General features: G+C 41.9%; 1 protein-coding gene across 1 annotated transcript in view; it reads right to left on the bottom strand.

Annotated features, from left to right (window-relative positions):
- Positions 1–23,493, bottom strand: part of ANKS1A (ankyrin repeat and sterile alpha motif domain containing 1A) — a 184,781-nt gene that overhangs the window by 132,874 nt on the left and 28,414 nt on the right. Inside the window, exons 2-4 of the mRNA XM_015423975.1 lie at positions 16,247–16,327; positions 14,607–14,763; positions 12,267–12,329 (exon numbers count right to left, since the gene is read on the bottom strand). Of these exons, the coding sequence (XP_015279461.1) occupies positions 12,267–12,329; positions 14,607–14,763; positions 16,247–16,327 (301 nt within the window). The remainder of the gene's footprint in view (positions 1–12,266; positions 12,330–14,606; positions 14,764–16,246; positions 16,328–23,493) is intronic.

Below are 23,493 nucleotides of genomic sequence, written 5' to 3'. Positions count from 1 at the left end.
ATTTTTTTGTCAGAAAACAAACTTCTTTCAAATAGTCACCTCCCATGACAAACTGCTTTTAAAAAGAGAAGTGAAAAAAGAAGCCCCTGAGTTAAAGGCTATGCAGTTTTTCAGATCCTGGCTAGTACTTACACATCCTACTGAAAGACAGTACTGATTTCTTTTAACACATGAACTCTGGCTCGCATGCACTAGAAAATCTCCACTGATGGAATGGATTTTAGTCAACCATGTGCAGCTTTCTCCCTCCTACTGCAGCCCAACCCTGTCTCCCAATGTTGCTCCTGGGGTGCGGTGGACATTCCAAGAACAACATGAAGGGGGAATTGCTATCTGCTAAAATCCTCTACTGATCCTACACTTGTAAAGTATCAGCTTTTGCAAGCAAGAGCCTACTTCCATCAAATATGCTCCAATTTGGCAGATGCACTACAAATATTACTACTCTGAAGATGGTTGTTCATATTTAAAAGAAGCTGGTGTTTTGTGTTGAAACAGCTACAACACAGGGCATCCTACGTGGTTTAATCCTCTGAGACAAGCTTTGCTCTAACCATAACTCATGCCTGCAGACACATTAAATGCTTGAGAAAAGTGGGTGACATAGAAATTTATATGGGAATTTAAATTAACATGGAGGAAACCAAGAGGAAAGCAGTGGGAACAGTAACATGCAAGCACAAACAACATTTGGAAAAATGGGGAAACACTACTATTTAAGGATGAATTACAAATCAACCATCCAAGCCAAACAGCTGCTGGGAAAAACAGATTTACAGCAAAGGTGAATGTAGGTGAACTAGATGAGGTAATGCAACATTAAGAACATGCACTGAAAATGCAATGAATGGAGGAACACCTAAATCAGTATCTATAAATAACATGTAGCATTTATGTGCAAGATCCCAACGAACCCATGTGTCATTTGACAGGTTACATAGGCCTCACATTTACCACAAAAGTCAACAACATCACGGGGGGGGGGGGACACACACACAATTGGGCTGGTTCTATCAAACAATTATCCTTCACAATTTCCAGTATTAGCATGGATGACTAAAGTCCCTCCCTCCCATCTCTACTTGCTTGACATTTAAATGGTTGGGGTGAATAAGACAGACTGTAATATTTAGGCTGTTAAATAGCTTGTGATGAATTATTTGCCTGATTACATTCGCATGTTATTCGCATGTTACGACAAATTCAAAATTGGGGAAAGGAGGTAACTTACATTGTGACAGAAGTTTCTATTAGATTTGGAGCCTGTCTTTTTTCAGTCCTGTACAGATTCTAGATCTTTAAGGTACTTATCTCTCCCTTATTATAATTGAATAGCAACGTTCTATATTGCAACATTCTAAATTTGGCCCCTTGCCATCTATATTTTATTTTTTATTTTTGAACATACTAATCAATATGGACACAAAACCAACACAGGAGCTTAAGCTTGCAGCCCCTCTAATTAAAGATTGGCTTCACAAATCAGTTAAAGCTGTACTTCATGATCACAAATTAAATCTTATTACCCAAATATTTCATAAACACATTTTTTCATATTATCAGTTTTGCCTGAAAGCCCAAGATAAGAGATTACTATAGCCCATAGGACACTGAAGAAAGACAAACAAAAGGCTGTTATGGAATGCCTCTCAGTGGTTTGACAAGCTAAAAAGCTGTTCTGTTCATCTTCTTCCTAAAAGACTGAGAAATGCTTTTCATTTGAGTGCATTTAACTAACATGCATATACAAAAACGGAATAAAATAATCCACAGTGCATTAACATGAACATCCATTGTATGGGGCATATTTGCAATTATGTGTGTTGCACCACTGTGGTATGTAGATACATTTATAATGTGATACATTTGTGATATCAATTTGATTTTCAGATAACAGAAACAGGGTTTTATTTTTAATAATAATCCTAGACTCAGTCTACAGTCCAAAAGCTTAGGGCAAGAAGAGTTTCTCAGAAATAGACTGAATAAATCAACTCCACCTGGAAGCTATGACAGCTATGCCCTTTGTGAACAACAGGGACTCAATGTCTTGAAAGACTTCATTCAGTAGCACATGATCTCTCCTCCAATGTAGGCAGAGATGTAAAGTATCTTTTGAGGACTCCAACCTACAACACTGTTGGCAAACAATTTTTTTCTTGACAACCAAGAACTAGGTTCTGCAGGAAAAGTGGCATAAAATTCCCTGAATGAATGAATAAGTGGGAATTTATGCCATGAGTAGAATTCAGTCTTCTGTCAATGGATATGTCTGGCTGCCCTAACCATAAACAGACAGGATTCTGGCTACTGCAGATCCATGGTTGACAGAAACCTAATATTTCATTTCATTTCTTGCACAAGCTCAGCTTCATCAATATCTTCACCTTTCAAGCAGAAAATATCTGGAAACAATGGAGCTATGAGGGGCACCTCTGTATTTCCAATTTCAATGAACAATCACACTCAAAGCATGTTTCAAAGATTACTAGGACTAACAAGGTTAGAAGGAGAAATTTGTCACACACACGCACACACCCCGCGTTGTGCAATACGTTGGGATTTATAAAGAGCCCCTCCTCATGATTTGGCCCAGATTCTAACTTTTGCAAGATTCCCTCCAAGGTTTACCTCAAGAACATAAGAAGAGCCCCACTGAATCCACGTAGTACAGCATCCTGTTTCACACTGTGGCCAACCAGTTCCTCTGGATGGCCAACAACAAGGCATAGAGGCTGAGGCCTTCCTCTGATGTTGCCTCCTGGCTCTGGGATTCAGATGACTGGTGCCTCTAAATGTGAAGGTTCCCCTCAGTCACCATGGCTAGTAGCCATTGAAAGATTCATGGAGATCAAGTCTACCTAATCCCCTTTTAAAGCTGTTTATTCCTGTGCCCATCAGTGACGGACTCCAAAGGAAAGCAGGCTTTTCAAAATGCTGCTTAGTACAGAGAGTCAGGGAGGTTAGTAGTTAATCTTCCCTGGAGAGAAGAGCTTAGGTGATTGGCTACTCTGCTCACTCTCTGATTGGCCAACATCAGCTGAAAGAGAAAATAAAACAGCTGATCTGGAGGAAAAGGGGTGTTTAACCTTTGGTCTCTTGCTGTTTGGTCTTCCTAAAGTCTGGATCAGTAGCCACAGGATTGCTTCTGAGGGAAGAGAAATTTGGAAGTCAGTATTTTCTGACAGGCAATAGTCAGAAAAGTACATCTACAAATAGAAGAGAAACCCCAATGTCTTAGAGAGATTAAAATCGCTCTGAGGGCGAACTTAGATTCTCAGTCAGACAAGTTACAAAACAACCTTATACAGACAAAGGATACTGGAGAAGGATTTGGCAGAAGGTCTGGGTAGTTATAGAGAACTCCCATACAAACCAAATAGTAAAAGGAATTATTGGTTCTTAGGGAGGAGAATTTCTTGCCAGTGAAAGCAGCTGGGAAGAGAACCCTGGTCTGTGAAGTCTTCCTCGTGCTCCATTAAGTCATGGAGGCATCCTCCCCATGGGAACCGTTTTTGTGCAGCTTTCGTGGGCCAGTCATGTTTTTCTTTGGCCCTCCCAGGAGAGGGGGGAGGGGAAGAGCCAGGGGATCCAAGACATGAGGCCCTACCCCCCGCACCATGAGACAGCGCGATTTCCTTCCTCTCTTATAGCCCATCTGAGGTAGGCATCGCTGGTGTTACCTGTCTGGGATCCCGCGTTGTCTCCGCCCTCCATCGCCCCATAGGACCGATTCTGTCCTGCGTGGGGGTTCTCACTATGCCCATGTTTTTCAGAGCGTTGTTGGTGCGGGCATAGGCACTGCTTGCCGGTCCTGTCTTTTTGGGTATGTCGGCCAGAGGCTTTTAAAATGGCCGCCGGAGCCGGCGCGGGCTCCTTCGCGCGCTTTTTTGTGTGCTTTGCATTGCTCCCCGCTCGATCTTCCGACGTCACCGTGGCTCACTTTTTTGCCATGTGGTCTTTTTCTCCTCTATATTCAACACTGGAGTCTCCCTCCAGAGTGGAGAGAAACCTGTCGCCTTTCTCGTTTGCCGCCATAAGGGGCAGAGTATGTGCCGCATTTGAAGGGAGAGGGCACACTGAGAAGAAAAACCCCCAAGCCCTCTATTGAGGGGGGGGGAAGCAGAGAGCAAGGAGTGAGAAAGCTTCCCCCCCCCCAAATAGAGTTAAAGAAAGTAGAAACAGAATCAGGGAGAGAAAAAAAGATATATATATGTCAAGCAGTAGGAAAGATTAGGCAAAGCCTAGACCTAGCTGCTCTCCCTACTGAGGCAGGAAAAGAATTGAGCCAAGGGTGACTCCCACCACAAGAAACAGGAAGTTTTTGAGTTAGTCCTGCCTCCCTAAGCAACAGATGGGAATCACCCACAAGATGGCCTCAGAGGGAGAAGGGGTCTCTTCTAAGGGATCACATCCTTCCTCCTCAGACTGACACCTTCTGACCTCAAGACTCCCATCCTCCACAACACCAGAAGAGCTGCCACCACAAAAGTGGGAGTGTTCTAGTAAGTCCCTGAGGGTCTCTTCCCCAAACCTCTCTCTCTGCCTCAGCTTCTCCAGGTCAGCAACCCTAGCCTCAAGGAAATGAACCTGTTCCCTGAGAGCCACAAGCTCCATTCAGCAAGCGTATACCCACATTTTCCACCCAGTGGGTAGCTGTGGCACTCTCTGCAAAACACTGGATAGCTCCCTTTCCTGTCCTGGCTTTCTACCTTCATAACTGGTTAGTGGTTTAAAGGTATTTCAAGTGAGCAAGCTCCCCAGGCTAAGAGCTCTTTGACTATTGCCCTTCAGCTCGCACCTCTGTCTAGGAGGTGCCTTACAGTTCAGAGGTCTACAGCCCCCACCTCCCAGCTGCAACAGCAGAGGGTGGGGCTTGCAATCAGCCCCAGGCAAACGGACCTTGCTCAGTGAGCAAAAGACCAAGACAATAGCACCCTCTCCAGAAAGCTACAAGCACTCACTCACCCTCAGTTAATGATCCCCAGTAATTTAGCAGTTTAGGAAAGGCAAGAAACACTAACCTTCCCAGCAGCTTTCTCCTGTGCTGTGTCCCAGCCCAGCTGACTTAGCTGTCGATTTAAGGAAATACTGAAGGGAAGCATACCCGGGACAGTGTTAGTGATTCTGGGGCCCAAGATGGGCTCTCAGAATCAGTGCCCCACCCACTGGAACCACTCTAGCCCCAAAATAGGGGTGGCTCAAGCCCCATGAGAAGGAAGCCCAACCCCTACAGGAATTTGCTCTTCCTCCTTTCCCCCCTTCTTGAGGGAGGGGTCCTTTCCAGGGTTGCTTTTGCCTTAGAGTCTGCTTCTAATCACTGGTGCTTGGATGGGACAGCTTCAGAGCAGAGGGCAGCAACAATCAGCTATAGGGCAACTGCAGGGGAGTCCACCACAGCCTTTTAGCTGCCATGATTCCAGAGATGGCAGCCAGCAGCTGCAGAGCTGCAGTAGCTAGGGGACCTCCAGCACAGGGCCCCAGTTGCCCCATAGCTGGGATTGTCCTAAGCATACCACTTTGTAGTTCCTTCCTATGTTCTTCCCCACATCATCTCCTCCAATACCTTAACTGCAGATTACAGAGCAAGAACCAATATGCCACAGTGGACTTGGAGAAGGGTCAAATCTTATTCAGCCATGAAGCTCACTGAATAACCACGGGTCAGTCACTATTCAAGACAGCGCAAGCCCCAAATTTTTTGGAGAAAGGATGGGAAAAAATTGTAACAAAAATAGTGTGTGAGGGTCGCTGATCTCAAGTCCAGACTGGAGACCCTACCAGCCAGGATCACACACCAAAAATTTAATATGGTTGTCAAATGACTATACCAAACAACATTGATAATATCAAGTCCCTCCGGTTAGGTACAATGCAGAAGTGGTTCCAGTACAAGATACAAGCTGCAATTTTTTAAACTTTATTTGTTACTACAAGAATAAAAATTCTGCAATAAATACAATCTAACAAATAAGTAAATATTAATATGGACAAATTGAGAATAACATGAACTGATGGGGGAAGAGCAACAGGGGTGGGCAAAGAGGGAAGAGAGAGACCAGAGTATGGGGCCATATGTGAGGAAACTCTCCATCGCCCCCCTCCCCGCCCTTGCTGGTGTCAGTGTGAACCATACAGCTTCACCAGCCTGCCTGCCACATCATGGAAAGATAAGTACAAGTAGGCAGTAATGGCCTACCATTATGATGATGGCCCTATACATTTTCTGCTGGAAATTTTGGCTTTAATGATTGTGGTACATGCTTCCCTCAGAACTGCCCAGTCTCACCAATGTGAGACCTAACTGGCACAGTCCCTTAAAAAGAGAATGCAGGAACCTAGGCTCTGGGGAGAGCAGGTTAAAAAGTTGGATTACCAGAGGCAGCAGATGTTTGCTGCCCTGCGGCCAGGGCTTTATTGCTCATGACTGAGGAGGAAGGGAGCAGGGTTCTTCCTCTCCTTCTGGAAAATTAATAGACCCCTCTGGGAAGGAAGGAATAAGAAAAATATAGGGAACTAAGGAGGAGGAGCAGGAAGAAAGGCAATGGATAGGTGAGAGTATGCTCACCCAGAGGCACAGCTTCATAAACGAGAGCAGTGCAGCACCATGAAGCAGGGCAACATTTTTTGAGGTGGGTTGGAATGGGAGAGTGGATCCAGAGGCTTTGAGACACCTTAGGCCTTTAAAGGTGATGAGACAAAGGATGGTGAGGGGCAGGGGTCAAAAGCCCCTGGTTTTGAGGTGTACCATAACAGCAGAAGGTGGCACCCTCTTGTGCTGCCTACTGAAGTCGTTGGCTGAGTGCTGCAGCCAGGTCTGCAGCTCTTTGAGCAACCAGAAGTCATCCATCTTTCACAGGAAGTGGCTGTTAGGGGTAGGTGTACCATCAGGTACTGGAGGTAGAAGAGGGTAGCCCAGAGAAGCCATGATACCAGCAATAGAGCTCAGCAGCCCTTGCCAGCTGGCACAATGCTGGAAATTCACAACTACTTCCCCCCTCCACAAATTGGGCCAGGCTGTGGCGCAAAGTTGGCATGGGAGCTGGGGTTAAAGGTCAAAAATCTTTAAGGCAGTAACTGTGCTGGAAAAAAATTCAAATTCCTATGCTTTAATCAGCATTAATGTTCAGAGAACAGTATGATTTTCTGGCTGTAAACAATCAGGTTATTTTCAAATGTCATTTTTATCCCAGCCATCAAGATACACTTGTTCAGGACAAGTTAGATTCTTCCCCATCTGCTTAAGAGTTCAGAGGAACACTATAATGAATTTCAGGGAAGAACATTACGTGCTTAGCTAACATGCTTATATCTAGCTTGGAATTTTTCAGATTCTACCATCTTATCCTGTTTGACCCTAGGAATCACCGCAATGCCTGCCAACACAGAACGTAAATTTCCTCCTGAAACCTCTATGGTTCTATTTAATACGCTGAAATGCGCAGCCTCCATAGAACCAAATAAGATCATCGAATCAGTGTTGGAAGGGACCTAACAGGGTCATCTAGTCTAACCCCCTGCACAATGCAGGAAATTCACAACTACTTCCCCCCTCCACACTCCCAGTGACCCCTGCTCCATGCCCAGAAGATGGCAAAAAAACCTCCAGGGTCCTTGGCCAAACCGGCCTGGAGAAAATTGCTTCCTGACCCCAAAGTGGTGATCAGCTTTTTCTTGGGTGCGGAAAAAAGGGCCACAAGATCTAAGCAGTGATGCAAGCCTTTCTGCCCTCCCTCTCATGATTTGCCTAAGTTCACAGAATCAGCATTGGTGTCCGATGGCCATCTAGCCTCTGTTTAAAAACCTCCAAAGAAGGAGAGCCCACCACCTCCCAAGGAAGCCTGTTCCACTGAGGAACTGCTCTGTCAGAAAGTTCTTCCTATTGTTTAGCTGAAAACTCTTCTGATTTAATTTCAACCCGTTGGTTCTGGTCCGACCTTCTGGGGCAACAGAAAACAACTCCATACCATCCTCTATACTTGAAGATGGTTATCATTCCACCTTTCAGCTGTCTCCTCTCCAGGCTACATATACCCAGCTCCTTCTACCTGATACCATCACTTCACACGATTTGGACACTATACTTCTGTTGATACAGCCCAAAACTGCATTTGCCATTTTAGCTACTGCATCACGGTGCTGACTCCTGTTCAGTGTATGGTCTACTAAGACCCCTAGATCCTTTTTGCATATACTACTGCCAAGATAAGTCTCCCCCATTCTATAATTATACATTTAATTTTTCCTACTTAAATGTAGAACTTTACTTTTATCTCTGTTGAAATTCATTTTATTTGTTTTAGCCCAGTTTTCCAGCCTGTCAAGATCATCCTGTGTCCTGACTCTGTCTTCTACCATATTTGCTACTCCTCCCAATTTAGTATCATCTGCAAATTTAATAAGCATTCCCTCTATTCCTTCATCCATCCAAATCATTCATAAAGATGTTGAACAAAACAGGTCCCAGGAAAGATCCTTGAGGCACTCCACTTGTCACTCCTCTCCAAGAGGATGAAGAACCATTAACAAGCACTCTTTGGGTGTGATCTGTCAACGAATTACAGATCCAACTAACAGTAATGGGATCTAAACCACATTTTATCAACTTGTCAACAAGAATATTACGTGGAACCTTATCAAAAGCCTTACTAAAATCAAGATACACTATGTTTATAACATTCCCCTGATCCAGCAAGGTAGTAACTTTCTCAAAAAAGGAGATAAGGTTAGTCTAACATGACTTGATTTTGAGAAACCCATGTTGATTCTTAGTAATCATAGCCATCCTTCCTAAATGCTCAAGGACTGACTGTTTGATAGTTTGTTCAAAACTTTTCCAAGTACAGACATCAAGCTGATGGATTGGTAGTTACCCGGATCCTCCTTTTTCCCCTTCTTGAAAATGGAGACAACATTTGCCTGCCTCCAATCTTCTGGCACCTCACCTATTCTCCAAGAATTCTCAAAAATAATAGACAGAGACTCAGAAATCACACCTGCAAGTTCTTAGTACCCTTGGATGCAATTCCCTCATCATCTGTTGTGTTTCTGCCATTTGGGGCACTGTTTCCCTCATATGAGAAGACTGAGGAAAAGTACAAATTGAGCAATTTTGCCCTCTCTTCATCAACTGTTACAATTTCACTTTCCTGTCCCCGCAATGGGCCTACCATGTTCTTGCTCTTTTTCTTACTTTGAAGATAACAGAGGACCCCTTTTTGTCATTTTTAGCATCTCTCCATATCCTAAGCTCATACTGAGCTTTAGCTTACAAGCACTGGTTGTTTATAAGGCCCTCCTTCCATTTCCTAAATGAGTCTTTTTTATTTTTCAAATCTTTAGAAAGCTGTTTATGGAGCCATCTTGGCTTTGTTAGGGTCCTGCCATTTTTCCTTCTCATTGGGATTGTTTGTGATTGTGCCTTCAATATTTCGCTTTTAAAAACCTCCCACACCCCTCTTGAACTCCCTTTTCTAAGTATTTCTGACCATGGGATTCTATCCAGCATAACTTTAAATTTGTCAAAATTTGTTTTCCTGAAGTTCAACCTATATGTACAGCATTGTACATATGTACAGAATTTCCATTCCCCAAGACTATAAATTCCAAAAATACATGGTCACTACTACCCAGAGTGCCCAGTACTTTCACCTCATCAACCAGTTTTTCCCTGTTGATGAGAATTAAGTCCAAAATAGCAGATCCCCTTGTTTCCCTCTCCACTGTCTGGAGATGAAATTGTCAGCAAGACAAGTCAGGAATTTATTTGACCTTTCATTTTTTGCAGAGTTGGACTTCCAACAGATATATGGGTGATTGAAATCTCCCATGACCACTGTGCTCCCTCTAAGTCGTGGAGTTTCGTGACCAAAAATTCTACTTTGTGAGCTACTGGCATTAAAGTTATGAGCAAGCAATTTGGCTACTGCATAAATTAGTTTGTTCTGGAGCCATCCTTCCTGAGCTAAGACCAAAATGTTTGAGCTGGAGGCTAAAAAACTGTGAGCTAGTTCACAATAATTCAGTTACAGGGAACACTGGCCCTGTCTCTTTGAGAACTTTGTAATCTGTTCTAGGAGTTTCTCATCCAAGTCCTCAGTCTGGCTTGCTGGTCTATAGCAGACCCCCACCATAATGTCACTACTATTTCTTACTCCTTTTATTTTTATCCAGAGACTCTCAACTGAACTTCCATGCTCAGATTCATGTACTTCCTCACAAGTTTATACCTCCTTTACATCTAATGCTACTCCTCCCCCCCTTTTTTAAACAAGTTATACTCCTCAACCCTAATATTGCAATTGTGCATCCCACTAAGTTTCAGTAATGCCTGTTAGGTCATAGTCCCATTAGGACTTCAGGTTCCTCCTGCTTCCCATACTCTGCACATTAGCGCAGAGACATCGGAATCCATTGTTTATGTGCCCTGAGGTTTTCATTTCTGTACTTACATGCGAGTTAATGTTTCCTAGCATATGTGCCACTCCCCGCAAATCTTTAGTGTTCTTATGTCGTTATTGGCATCATACTAGGCTTTGAATTTTTGTCTTACTCCCCATAGGATTTAGTTTAAAGCTCTCCTTATCAAGTTTGCAAGGCTCTTATCAAACATATTTTTTCCTACCCTCATGAAGTACAAACTATCTCCCGATAGAAGAGCTTCATCTCAAAAGCATAACTCATGGTCCAAAAAACCAAACCTTTCATCATCCAATATAGTGAAAGTCAGTCTTGGAGCATCTAAAGGAATGTTTATAGTGATAAAAGTTTAACACATGAAGCTGCCTTATGCTGAATCATACTCCTTAGTCCATCAAAGTCAGGATAATCTACTCAGAATGGCAGCAACTCTCCAGGGTCTCAGGCAGAGATCTTTCTCATCACCTACTGCCTGGCCTTTTTTAAACTGGAGATGCCGGGAACTGAACCTGGGAACTACTGCATGCAAAGCAGATGCTCTACCACTGAGCCACAGCCCCTCTCCATCTCTTTCCAATATTACATTAACCAAAGATGTAACAATCACTCCCCATTATTTTCAGTGTATTTGGTGTCCAACCATACTTGGTGGGAAAGAAAAGGTCAGAGTATGTTGCAAATATGGGGATTTCCCTCAACATACGTAAAAAAAATTTTTTTGGAAGTCTCCCATCCAAATACTAGACAGGGCCAACCCTGCTTAACTTCCAAGAACTAATGAGATTGGGCTAGCCTGGGCAGCAACTTTAAATCCCCTTAGACTCTGAACCAGTTTCATTACAGTTTTGGCCCTGGCCTCAGTCCTTACCACTAAGCAAGATTATCTACCTGTCACTCAAAGTACATTAAAATACGATACCACGGAGTAGTTCCCAGAACAGGGGCAGGCTTAGACTCAAATTAGCCTCCTTCCAATTCATTTCTAGACTGAATTTTGTGCACCTGTTTAAATTCACACAAGTCCAAACAGTAAGATTTTAGTAGGACTTTGACAAATATTTGGGTAAGCTCAAAATACTGACTGAAGTAATTCTGCTGTATAAAACAAGCATTATAATGATTTGACTAAAAATAGTGTTTCAAATGTACTACTAGACAATACAGGGACCTCTGACCGCCTTCAGCGAACACTGAACTCTGGTGAATCACTCAGTGCTTTGAATTGCTAGAAACAAAGCGAATAACACAGGCAAGACTAAGACAAAGCAATGATTTGATGTCAAAACACAAAGGGTGAGGAACATATGCGTGAGCACACATACACACAATAAATATATGCATATACACACAGACATTGCTGTACTTGCCCAGCTAATGAGATATTTTAGATTACAATGCCACCCCCACTCCCCAGCAAACTGATTTCATCTAGTTCAAATGGCTTGGAAAAATGTTTTTTACTGCATAAACTTTAGCTCATCTTTTACCACTGCATTCGACTAATGGAAGCTCTTCAGCTAATATGTGTCCTGTTTAGCCAAGCAGAATGATAACATTTACCTAGTAGTTGTTGTGAAACAATATCTAAACACTCTGAAATTCTGCATCCAGTGAGAACTGACCAGTATATTAAATAGAGCAAGTCAAAGGAATGGAGGAACCCACTAAAGTATCAAGTAGAATTCCCCCAAGCAGTCTTCAAAGGTGATTTAAAACAAATTCCACTGTGAAGTGACTGCATTTTACAGACCTCATCCTCCCACCCCTGAACAGGCATTATCAGCCAACTGAATGTACAAAACATAATTTGGAATGATGATGTAAAATCCTGGCAGCAAAGTACACACCTTGGCATTGATATAGGGGTCAAAGGGGCCGTACTTTTTGAGTTCTTTGATCTCAAGAGCATTCTACAAAAAGGAGAGGAAAAGAAAACGTGATGATGAAATGGGCGAGATACAGCAGCAAAGCAGTGGGTGACTCTGAAGGAGAGGAACGACAGAACATGACAATGCTTCATTCCAGTGAAAGCCATTAATTATGCTGGCCATACCAGCAATCATTATAAGCGTACTGTGTACAGATTTAAGGACAACATGCAAATAAAAAACTGAATAATTTATGGTTTGCTACTTTTCAGTAATATCTTTCTCTACATTTAACCTCATGCTAACCAGAGACCATAAAAGCTATTCACTTTTATATGGTCCCTTCTGGAGCACTACAGAATGGTAAACAATTCTGTAAAACTTAAACACTGTCTGCCAGAACAAACTGAATGCTCACAGCTGCACTTGAGAGTGCAATAAGTAGAGCCCAAATTTTAGAAAAAGAGTTACAAACAATATAATCAAAGACCATTTTAATACGAACATTTAGCCATTTTAACATGAAGAATATTACTAATTAACAGTAGAACAGCACTTTTTAGTTCCTTTTGAACTAGCAAATCTGTTCCTAGAATAGACTATTTCTGGAAAAGCCTCTTTGAACTACTTGATAACACAGATGTTAAGCAACACAGTCAGACTAAGCACACTTTGAAATGGAGCTTTAACTTGTTCTGAACTTCAAAATGATGCTGTTCAGCAATCCAGCACACATAACATAGTCACTGTTAAGTTCAGTGGTGCACTACAAAATGTACAGCAACACTTACTTCATGATAGATCCAGGTGGGCAGCCGTGCTAGTCTGAAGCAGTAGAACAAATGTTCAGTCCAGCGGCACCTTTAAGGTGAACAAAAGTTTATTTAGGGTATGACCTTGCACATGAAAGCTCATACCATGAACAAACTTTTGTTGGTCTTAAAGGCGCCACTCGACTCAAAATTTGTTCTCCTTACTTCATGATTTTGTCTCTCCTCCACTGAAGAAACACACCCCATCCACAGTATGGGCAGAGTTACAGCCAGACCACTGTAACACAACCTGGGCAGAATACTCCCCAGTCTTCCCAGCTGTTTGTTGTTGTTGTTGGATTTTTGGGTTGTTTTTTTTAGCAACAGTACCTTGGCCTGCTCCCCTAACCCCTGGAGAACGAAAAGGACACTGAGTACTTTGCTTTAATCAGGAAAAATAATAATTTGAGGAATCTTTAAAAGAAAACTCATTGCCAATTATAATTCAACAGCATTTGACAAGATGAGCACCCAGAAGACCAATGCCTCATGCAAGAAACAAAATAGAGGGGGAAAGATATCCTCTGTGGTAGTTTAAATTAAAAGCTGCATTCAAATGTCACCATAAATCTCTGTTTGTCCATGATGGACATGAATGCAGCTTGTTCTTATGTACTCTCCCCCCAAACCCAGTTCATCAAGTGTCACTGGGGGTTTCAATTTGATAAGACATCTAGTACAGGTACCTGTGCAAACTAGAGTTTATATCCTCCCAACAAGACCAACTCTAGACTGGAAAGTTTAGCACCCCAGCTTTTGTAAAATAAGCAAGTTCTAATTTGACCAGATGCCTGCATTCAGACCATGGCAAAATCAGAGCCTGATTCAAAAGGTCCCAAACCAAGAAGCTTTCAATCGCACTCTGCATACAAGGGGAGATTTGGGGGGGGGGGACTGGATGCAGGGGTACACAAACATGAGAATAAGCTACATTCATGAATGCCACAAAAAGAGGTTTGTTATGATATTTGAAGGCATGCAAAATTAACTGACCAATGTGAGGATTTCATTTGGATAGTGTGCACACTGGAAGATACACACCCCTGCAGATTTTTAACAGAAATGTTATAAGTATGTTTGTCTCCAAGTAAAACAAATCCTATGGTACAAATGCTTATAAGTAATATAGCATGCTGTTAAACAGCAGAAGCAATACTAATGTTCTCTTACTTTAAAGAATGCACAAGTCTTTAGTAAGTTAACCAATAAACTAATACTGCATTTCCACAAGATTAACATGCTGAACACAAGTGCTGGAAAACATGCCCAAAGAAGATTAAAAGGTGGGTTTTCAAGATAGATGATTTTTTTCCACTTTGATAATGCCATCTTAGCATTTAATTTCATTCAAGTCCAAAATAAACTAGAGTTTAATTGGTACTGTATTCACCCTCCCTCCAGATAGGTAACTGTTAATTTGTAGCAACAAAACAGAAGTCCAATGGCACTTTACAGACTAAGAAAATTTATTCTAGCATGAACTTTCATAAAAGGAAAATATGCAGACCTGCTCATTCACTTTAGTGTGAGACGGTCCCTGGTGTATTAGCAGTTTCACTATCTCAGCATCTCCCTTCCAAGCTGCCAAATGAAGAGGATAACAGCCTTTGCAGTCGGCCACATTTGTTAATGCATCATTCCTCAACAGAACTTCCACAACATCCCTGGAGAATGAAAAGGACACTGAGTTTAAGTCTAGAATACGTTATTAAAGACTGGAAAGAACATGACAAATTAATATACAGATCCAGAATGCCTAACATACACTGTTTCATAAAACAATGAGTCTGAATACATTCTTTCAGTCCTCAAAATATTTGTAGATTTAACAGTTTATGCGCAGGGCTGCTTTAGAACAAAAGTGCTACAGCTGAGAGAAACATTAGCTAAGACTGCAACTAATCTCCTCTCATAGTGAACAAGGCTCCAATCCAAAGCACAATTACTGAGGGGAAAATCCTGATGAAGACACCGGCAGCACTTGGTAAGAAAGTGTACTTAGAATCATGCAGTATAAATTCCTTATGATCACTCAAGCCACATGTGAACAACTTCTTCAGTTTATCTGTAAGGCTGGAGGCTCATCTACTATAGTGAACATAATAGCTGAGAACTCACAAGTATGTAGCTTAGTTGCACTGCATCAAAAATGGTTTGAAATTATGGTGGGTAAATTCTGCCCCAATTTGTTTTGTTTTATTTTTGAAGAAGTTGTACACATTTCATATTCTAATAGTTAAGTATGGCCCAATCTGCAGATCTCTATATCCGCAGTCAAGGCTACACTGATACAAAACACATTTTCCTGCAAACTTGGGGGACTCTGCAGTTTTGCTGAAAAACCTGGGAACACTGAAAAGATACATTGGGGAATTAACCCCCACCCCCAATTTCAAGATCACTGTTCAGTGCTGTTCTCCTCTGTCAATGCAGGACTCACAGCACTCTCTCCTTACCACTGGGTCAGCCTCTTCTTCACCACTGACAGAGCCACTGCAAAAGCCAGGGAGCTCTCTACAGCTGCCAGGCCTGCTTCAGCTCCCAGCCTCCTTGTCATCAGACTTCCCCCCCCCCCACATCACCAGAGCCTCTACTGAAGCCAGGTGGCCCTCTGTGGCTTCCAGGCTTCCTCGCTGCCAATGCTAGCCTCCTCCCCCCAACATTGCTGCCAGGCTTCCTGTCCACGCCGTCACCACTGCGCCCCAGCCCCACAAGTTCTTTACAGGTCCCCACTTGTTACATAACATAAATACCACTGTAGGCAACTCAGTAAGATAAGCAGCAGCTCCCTCCCCCACCGAAGTATTTTTCCAGCTGAAAGTGGAGGTAGAGAGAAGGAAGGAGACACCAGAGGACAGATACAGTTTTACATATTTTATCAGTAAAAAGACAGTTTCGGTGCAATCATTCTGCCAGATCATTGGGCAATCATGAAAAAAACCCTCAAATAGTCTTTGGAGTAGGGAACAGGAAGAAGTGCCACAAGACTGCTTTTTCTATAGCAGACTAATCCAGCTATCCCACAAATTTGTATTCAAAAGGGAGGAGGAACCTGGCTGCATTTTGAGCCTTGATATGAAGAGGGAGTCCTTCACCTATAGGCAGGGGAGTCCTTCACCTATAGGCAGTCCAAGGGAGCTAACTTACTTGTGACCATTCAAAGAAGCATGGTGCAATGGAGTATATCCAGTACTGTCAACACAATTCACATTCGGTCCCCTCCAAATGCTGTAAAATAAAAACAAGTGTTAATACAGATTCAGGTGGGTAGCCATATTAGTCCGAAGCAACAAAACAAAGTTTTAAGTCCAGTGGCACCTTTAAGACCAACAACATTTAATTCTGGGTATAAGCTTTTGTGTGCATGCCACACTTCTTCAGATACACTGAAACAAGACTTCCTCCACCATTACATATAGGTGGGGGGGAGATAAGTTGCCTGGAAGGGCTTGACTCTAATTAGCCCTTCCTGGCAGCTAAACCCCCCCCCAGCTACCTATATATAATGGTTCAGAAAGTCACGCATTAACACAGTCAGACAGAACAAACAAGCAAAACCCAAGTGAACTAACCAGGTGAATGTTCTTTTGGAAATAAATTATCTTCATTAATCATTGTATTGCAGAATAAGTTATTAAAGTCTTTTTTTTTAAGGGATGAAGTGTTCCAATAAAGAACAAAGGAATCCTATATGTATTCTTTGACCAGGATATTAATAATATAACACAGCACTACCAATCCACCGGGATATTTAAAAAACCCACTAACATTTATAGATGTGAAACGTTAATTAGACATTAATGGTTAATTTATCATGACATATTGAACTTCTCTCAGGAAGAATATAAAATGAAATCAAGATAAGAGAAGAGAAGGATATAATTGTCAATTTTTTTTTAATAACACAACTGTTAGAAAGATATAAATTAGATAAAATGAGTTTGAAGAAACTAAGATGGTATTTGAAACAGAATTATGTACAAATGGCGAACATGTTGTTGCTAAAATGTATAAACTCATGCTGAAATATGAAACAGAGGAACAACAGGTGAAAGAATTTATGACAAAATGGGCTAAGAATTTTGGGCATAATATACAAATGGAACAATAGGAAAGGATGTGGTTGAAGGGTTTTAAATTTACACTAAGTTCTAACCTTAAAGAAAACTTTTATAAAATGAATAAAGTAGCTAAAATGCATAAAAATACTTCAAATAAATGTTGGAAATGAGCAACATGAAGGGACATTTTACCATATGTGGTGGAATTGTAATAAAACCAAAATACATTCAATTATGCAGAAGATTTTAAAGATTAATACTCAAATGAATCCAGAAGCTTTCTTTTGGGATTGATGGACAAACAACTGGAAAATAGCCATAGAATTTGGTTTTTATATATGATTACAGCAGTGAGACTATCATATGCACAGAAATTGAAAACTTAGATAATAGTTGATGAAGATGCTAGAATTGGCAGAAATGGCTAAACTCACTTCTTTGATTAGAGAAAAGATTGTTTTTACATTTATGGCTAACTGGAAATCTCTTACTGACTTTTTGCATGAAACGGAAAAAATGAACTTATGATATGTGGATTTGATGATTAAAAATAATTTACATAATAGAAAAGACAATTTTTGTTTCAATTTTGCTATAATTTTAGAGTAAGTAACCCTAATATTAGACTAAGTATCAAGTTTGTAATTGTCATTGAGAAATATGAAAGTTTCATTGAAGAGCCTCAGCCAGGAGAAAAGTGAGAGTGCCTTCCAGGGTGATCCCCATCCCCTTTCTTCTGGCTGTAGCAGGACTATCCCCGTCCCGTTTCTCCTGGCCATGATGAGCTGTGGCCAAGAGAATTGGGGAAATGAAGTTTCCTGAATGGTTTGGTTCGGGTAGGGCCCATTTGGCTCGGATCGGGGCCCACCCCAAGCCCCAAAACGCAATGAGCCACCATTTTTTAGCTTCATGTCCATCTCTAGTGACCACATTTCCCAGTTCATGCTCCAATATTCTTTTGGATAACTTGTTTTGTATGTCACCATTATGCAAAATTAGAGAAGCCTTATTTCAGGTAAAATATTAATTTATTGTAACAATCTGGTAGACAGTAATTCCTTGTCCCCCATCACCCATTCTGAAACAAAGATGAAGTAAAGCATGAACCAGGCCTAACAATGCCATTTCCTCCACAGCATATAATTTGTATAGCTCATTTTACAATATACAAGCTCACTGAGCAATTGAGGTTTCTAAACAATAATTAAACTCTTGGAATGAAAACTTTTTGATGGAAATTGCAGGAAAAGAAATGGGGAAAGGTGAGATGACAACTGCATACTATTATTCTTACAAGCTAAATCTGAAGTGAGGATACACAGCTTGCCAGAATAAGCAGCAAGCTATGAGAAGATTTAGCATTTATGGGTGAATCTCTTTTTTCCATCCTCCAATAATGTGTAGAGTTTATATACAGCTGTACTGGGACAACATGCAGACAAGTTTAGACTGGAGCCCTGAGGGGGTATGAAAAGATATATCTAGGAGAGATATGAAACATTCTACGGTATTTATGCCATTCCTTTTCCTCTGCATGGCATTGTAAGGATCTCTTTACTATGTGGAAGGATAAGTTGATCATCTATACAAATGCTACACTGGTTTGAAGTACCTCTCTATCATAATAAAGTAAGCAGCTGGTGTAGTATAGCAGTTAGAATGATGGACTAGGGTAGGGAGGTAAAGGTTTCCTTGCTCGAAATCCAGTCAAATCTGACTCTAGGGTTGCGGTGCTCATCTCCGTTTCAAAGCCGAAGAACCAGCGCTGTCCGAAGACATTTCCGTGGTCATGTGGCTGGCATGACTAAACACGAAGGTGCACGGAACGGTGTTACCTTCCCACTGAAGTGGTACCTATTTATCTACTTGCAATTTCTTGCTTTCGAACTGCTAGGTTGGCAGGAGCTGGAACTAGAGACGGGAGCTCACCCCGTCATGTGGCACACTTGGGTCTCGAACTGCTGAACTACCGACCTTCCACAGCCTGCAGTTCAGCATCTTAACCACTTGAGCCACCACAGCTACCAGGGTAGGGAGATGGGAGTGTAAATCTCCATTTTGCCATGAAGTCTGCAGAATGATCTTGGGCCAGTCACTTTCTCAGCCCAACTTATTACATAAGATTATTGTGGGGAGAAGCACATTGTGTATGCCACCCCAAGTTCCTTGTATGGACAGGACAAAAATCAAATACCAAAATACATTCATATTAAGTGAATAAATGCATAGCTATGGCACAGATGATTTCAGATCTAAACCTAGCACTCAACTTCCAGCCTCTGTGTCTATAATCCTCATTAATGGGGCAGATAAAAGAGCTGCACACAATCCTGGTTTCTTTATTAAAATCCTGAGGATAGCAGTCAACATCAGGAGAAAATTAGATGGCTATGGTAGGGTGCTACTGTGCAAAAAGTTAGAAACGCTTGCAGAAGCAGAATGCCTTGTTAGAAATGTAGAGACTGCAGCCACCTGAAAGTTTTGGGGTGGTTTTTTTTTGTTTTGTTTTTTTAGGACCAGCAATAATCTTTAGCAGCAAAACTGGGTACCTGCTATGATGTATAGAACCATTAAATTTGGTTTAGCCCACTTGGACATCCATTCATCTATCTAAAAAAGAGACAGAGGAATTTCAGATAGACGATATAATCTGGAAGACTAACGGTTCCCAAACGGCTTCTGGTCTGTCATTTCAGACAGAACCGTTTTAGAGCCGTTTCCCTACCGGGATACATTTGTAAATTTCACACACAAACGCTTGTGTCCCGTTTAGGAAACAGGGCTGAAGCGTTTTACACCTGTCAACCGCTTCCAAGTAGTCTTCAGTTTCCCCTCCCAGTTCCGATGCGCTTTCCCCCCGCCGTTTTTCGCCCGCGCGGGCGATCTCCGGTGGTTTTTTAACATTTGCTTTATAGCACTACAGCATTATATCAACCCCATTGGAATGCCTGGAGTGTTGTGTTATAGCACTATAGTGCTCTAAAGTGAACGTTAAAAAAAAAAAACGCCGGAGATTGCCCATGCGGGCGAAAAATGGCGGAGGAAAAGCGGGGAAAAGTGGTGCAGTCTGAAATAGCAAACCACATCAGATCCAGCTCTTTACCGGAAGGGGAAAGCCATGTGTGAAATGGCAGCCCTATACCGGTTTACTTCACGACGGATCAAAAACGGCTTCAAAACAGGTTAAAAAGTGTAATGTGAAATTCCTCACTGTTTTTCCTGCAACCATTTGCCTAGCACCTTCCATATTACATTTTGGCTGCCAGACTTATGTGTTTTTCATTACTGTCAATGTTTTTGGTTTCATGGTTATTTATTGATAGATTAAATATTTTTGAACTTCTACACTGCCTTATAGCTATGAAACAACAGATCAAGTATTTAACTGAACAAATCTGATACATGTGGGCCAGCCATTTTTTCTACACATTTTGCTCAGATCTGGAAATTGGCACTGCACTGACAGCGCACTTTTTAAAAAGAACAGATCTATGCCTATCTGTCTAATGGACTACTAAACTGTAAAATTCTGATCACTCCACATGGTTACAAACCAATTTATACCAAGTATGAAATTATGTACTACCATATATTTAGTTTCTCTGGAACAACTTGGAATATCAATTAAAGAATATGCTTTGCACTGTGCACTTCTACTCACCAAAGTAAACTGAGTAGATGATGTCACAATAGCCGTTTGTACTTTATGCAATAATTTCTATTATGAAATTCACTACCATAATATCTTAAGATGTAGAACCAGGGATGTTCATTGAATCCTGTTTTCACTATTCTCTGGACCTCTGCCCGCCAATCCATTATTTTAGAATCAGGAAAGAATCCTTAACAACCAGAGCAACTCAAAGGTTTCTAATCAAACTAGGGGTGTGCATTCAATATTTAACAAACCAAATAAATACCCCAAAAATAGTGGTTAAGTGCGCGGACTCTAATCTGGGAGAACCAGGTTTGATTCCCCACTCCTCCACTTGCACCTGGCTGGATGACCTTGGGCAAGCCGTAGCTCTGGCACAGCTGTTCTTGAAAAAGAGCAGTTTCTGTCAAGGGCTCTCTCAGCCCCACCTACCTCACAGGGTGTCTGTTGTGGGGAGGGGAAGGGAAAGGAGTTTGTATGCCGCTCTGAGACACCTTTGGGTAGTGAAGGGCAGGGTATAAATCCAATCTCTTATCTTCTTATTCAGACGAATCCGATTAGAGAATCTGATTCAGCTACCGATCTAGCTGAGTCTGAACAAAAGCCAATATTATTCAGCTTTTATTCAGGCACAGCTTGGAGAAGCCAAATCATGCCACAATGGGAGCACAGGCCAACTTGCAGAAGGGATTTAAAGAGACCTCTTTAAATCCCTTCTCCAAGCTGGCCTGTACTGCCACTACAGCACGACTCAGAAATTGAACTCTGGCATTTAAAGGGACCACATCCCTTCACGTACCTATTTTTCCTCCATTGGAAACAATGGAGGATAGGGGTCCCTTTTTCGGGGCCCACAGAATTGGACCCCTGGCCCAATCTTTTTTAAACTTCGGGGGTTCAAGAGAGGCACCAGCAGCTATGCTAGATTGATTCCCCATTATAGCCTATGGGGAATGGTCCCCATAGGCTATAATGGAGCCGAGGATATAAATGGAGTAATCTTTCAGCAAGGAATTTAAAGTTTAATTGATATTTAAATACCTTTGGAGTTCACTTGCCCACCTAAATGCCTTTGGAGTGAGCTCTCAGCAAGGCCTTTAAAGTTTAAATACCTTGGAGTTCACTTGCTGCAGTGCAGAGTATCACTGTGACTTGGAGAAGGCATTTAAAGGGGCCAGGTCCATTCCCCCCCTTCACTGGAAACAATGGAGGATGGAGACACCTTCTGGTGCCCATAGAATTGAATCCCCAAATCCAATCTTTTTGAAACTTGGGGAGTTTTTTTGAGGAGAGGCACCAGCAGCTATGCTACAAATCTGGTGCGTCTACCACCTCAGGAACGGGCCCCCAGAGACCCAGAACCCACCAGATTGATTCTCCATTTTAGGCTATGGTGAATGGTCCCCATAGGCTATAATGGAGCCAAATAAATTCAGGTTTCCCAGTTATTTCCCGAATCCCAATACCATACCAATATTGGGATTTGGGAATCTTGGGAAATACCAATATTTTGGGGTTCAATATACCTAAGCCCAAACATACAGATTTTTTTTACATACCCCTAAATCAAACTTATGGACTACCAAGTACACCTCAGCTCTGAACCACTTCTTTTGCTCTGTTTTGTAGTGATGGGGGTTTGAAGCCTGGCATCTCTTGGAACATTTTATATGCAGGCAAGGATACACAAGGCCATGCAAGGTGGAGCCAGAATGGCATTGCCCAATTAATGGCAGCCACAGTAAGGATGCCTAGTGAATCCTGCCATGAAAATATGTAGAAAAGTTTAATAAGCTATAATGTAAACCAGCCATTTACATCAACAAGTTTAGTCCATGTTCTCTTCCCTTGTGTCTTAGGAGGCTGTTGGTGACAAATAATTTGAATAACTGGTGCTCAGTGACAATTCCGATATAGTTGGAATCTGAGAAGCATAATGGAATGGGAAAAATCTATGGGATGCAGTCATTCCTGGTTAAAAGTTCTATCGGCAGGACAGGGAGGGATGGGTTGGGGGAGATGTTGCATTGTACATCAAAGAGCATAGAATCAAGTAAATTAGAAAATATCAGGAGAATTAACTCCCCAAAAGAAGCAAAATAGGTAGAAATACTGGACCCTAATGGCTACTTAAAAGTGTGGGGGGGCATACTATTGCCCAAATGCAGTGGCCACAGGATTGGAAAAGGTCAGTTTACATTCCAATCCCAAAGAAGGGCAATGCCAAGGAATGTTCAAACTATCACACAATTGCACTCATTTCACATGCTAGCAAGGTCATGGTCAAGATCCTACAAGCTAGGCTTCAGCAGTACGTGGATAGAGAACTACGAGAAGTACAAGCTAGGTTTCGAAGAGGTAGAGGGACGAGAGATCAAATTGCCAACATTCACTGGATTATGGAGGAAGCAAGGGTGTACCAGAAGACTCTTGAGAGTCCCTTGGACTGCAAGGAGATCAAATCAGTTAATCCTAAAAGAAATCAACCCTGACTGTTCCCTGGAAGGCCAGATACTGAAGTTGAAGCTCAAATACTTTGGCCACCAAATGAGAAGGGAGCATTCACTGGAGAAGACTCTGATGCTGGGAAAGACTGAAGATAAAAGAAGAAGGGGACAGAAAAGGATGAGATGGTTAGACAGTGTTATTGATGCAATGAACATGAAATTAAGCAAAAT

This window comes from Gekko japonicus, unplaced genomic scaffold (assembly GCF_001447785.1).
Source record: "Gekko japonicus isolate JY-2015 unplaced genomic scaffold, Gekko_japonicus_V1.1 scaffold370, whole genome shotgun sequence".
NCBI lineage: Eukaryota > Metazoa > Chordata > Lepidosauria > Squamata > Gekkonidae > Gekko > Gekko japonicus.
The sequence above is the reverse complement of the archived record's forward strand: the minus strand, read 5'-3'. Positions and strand labels throughout refer to the sequence as shown.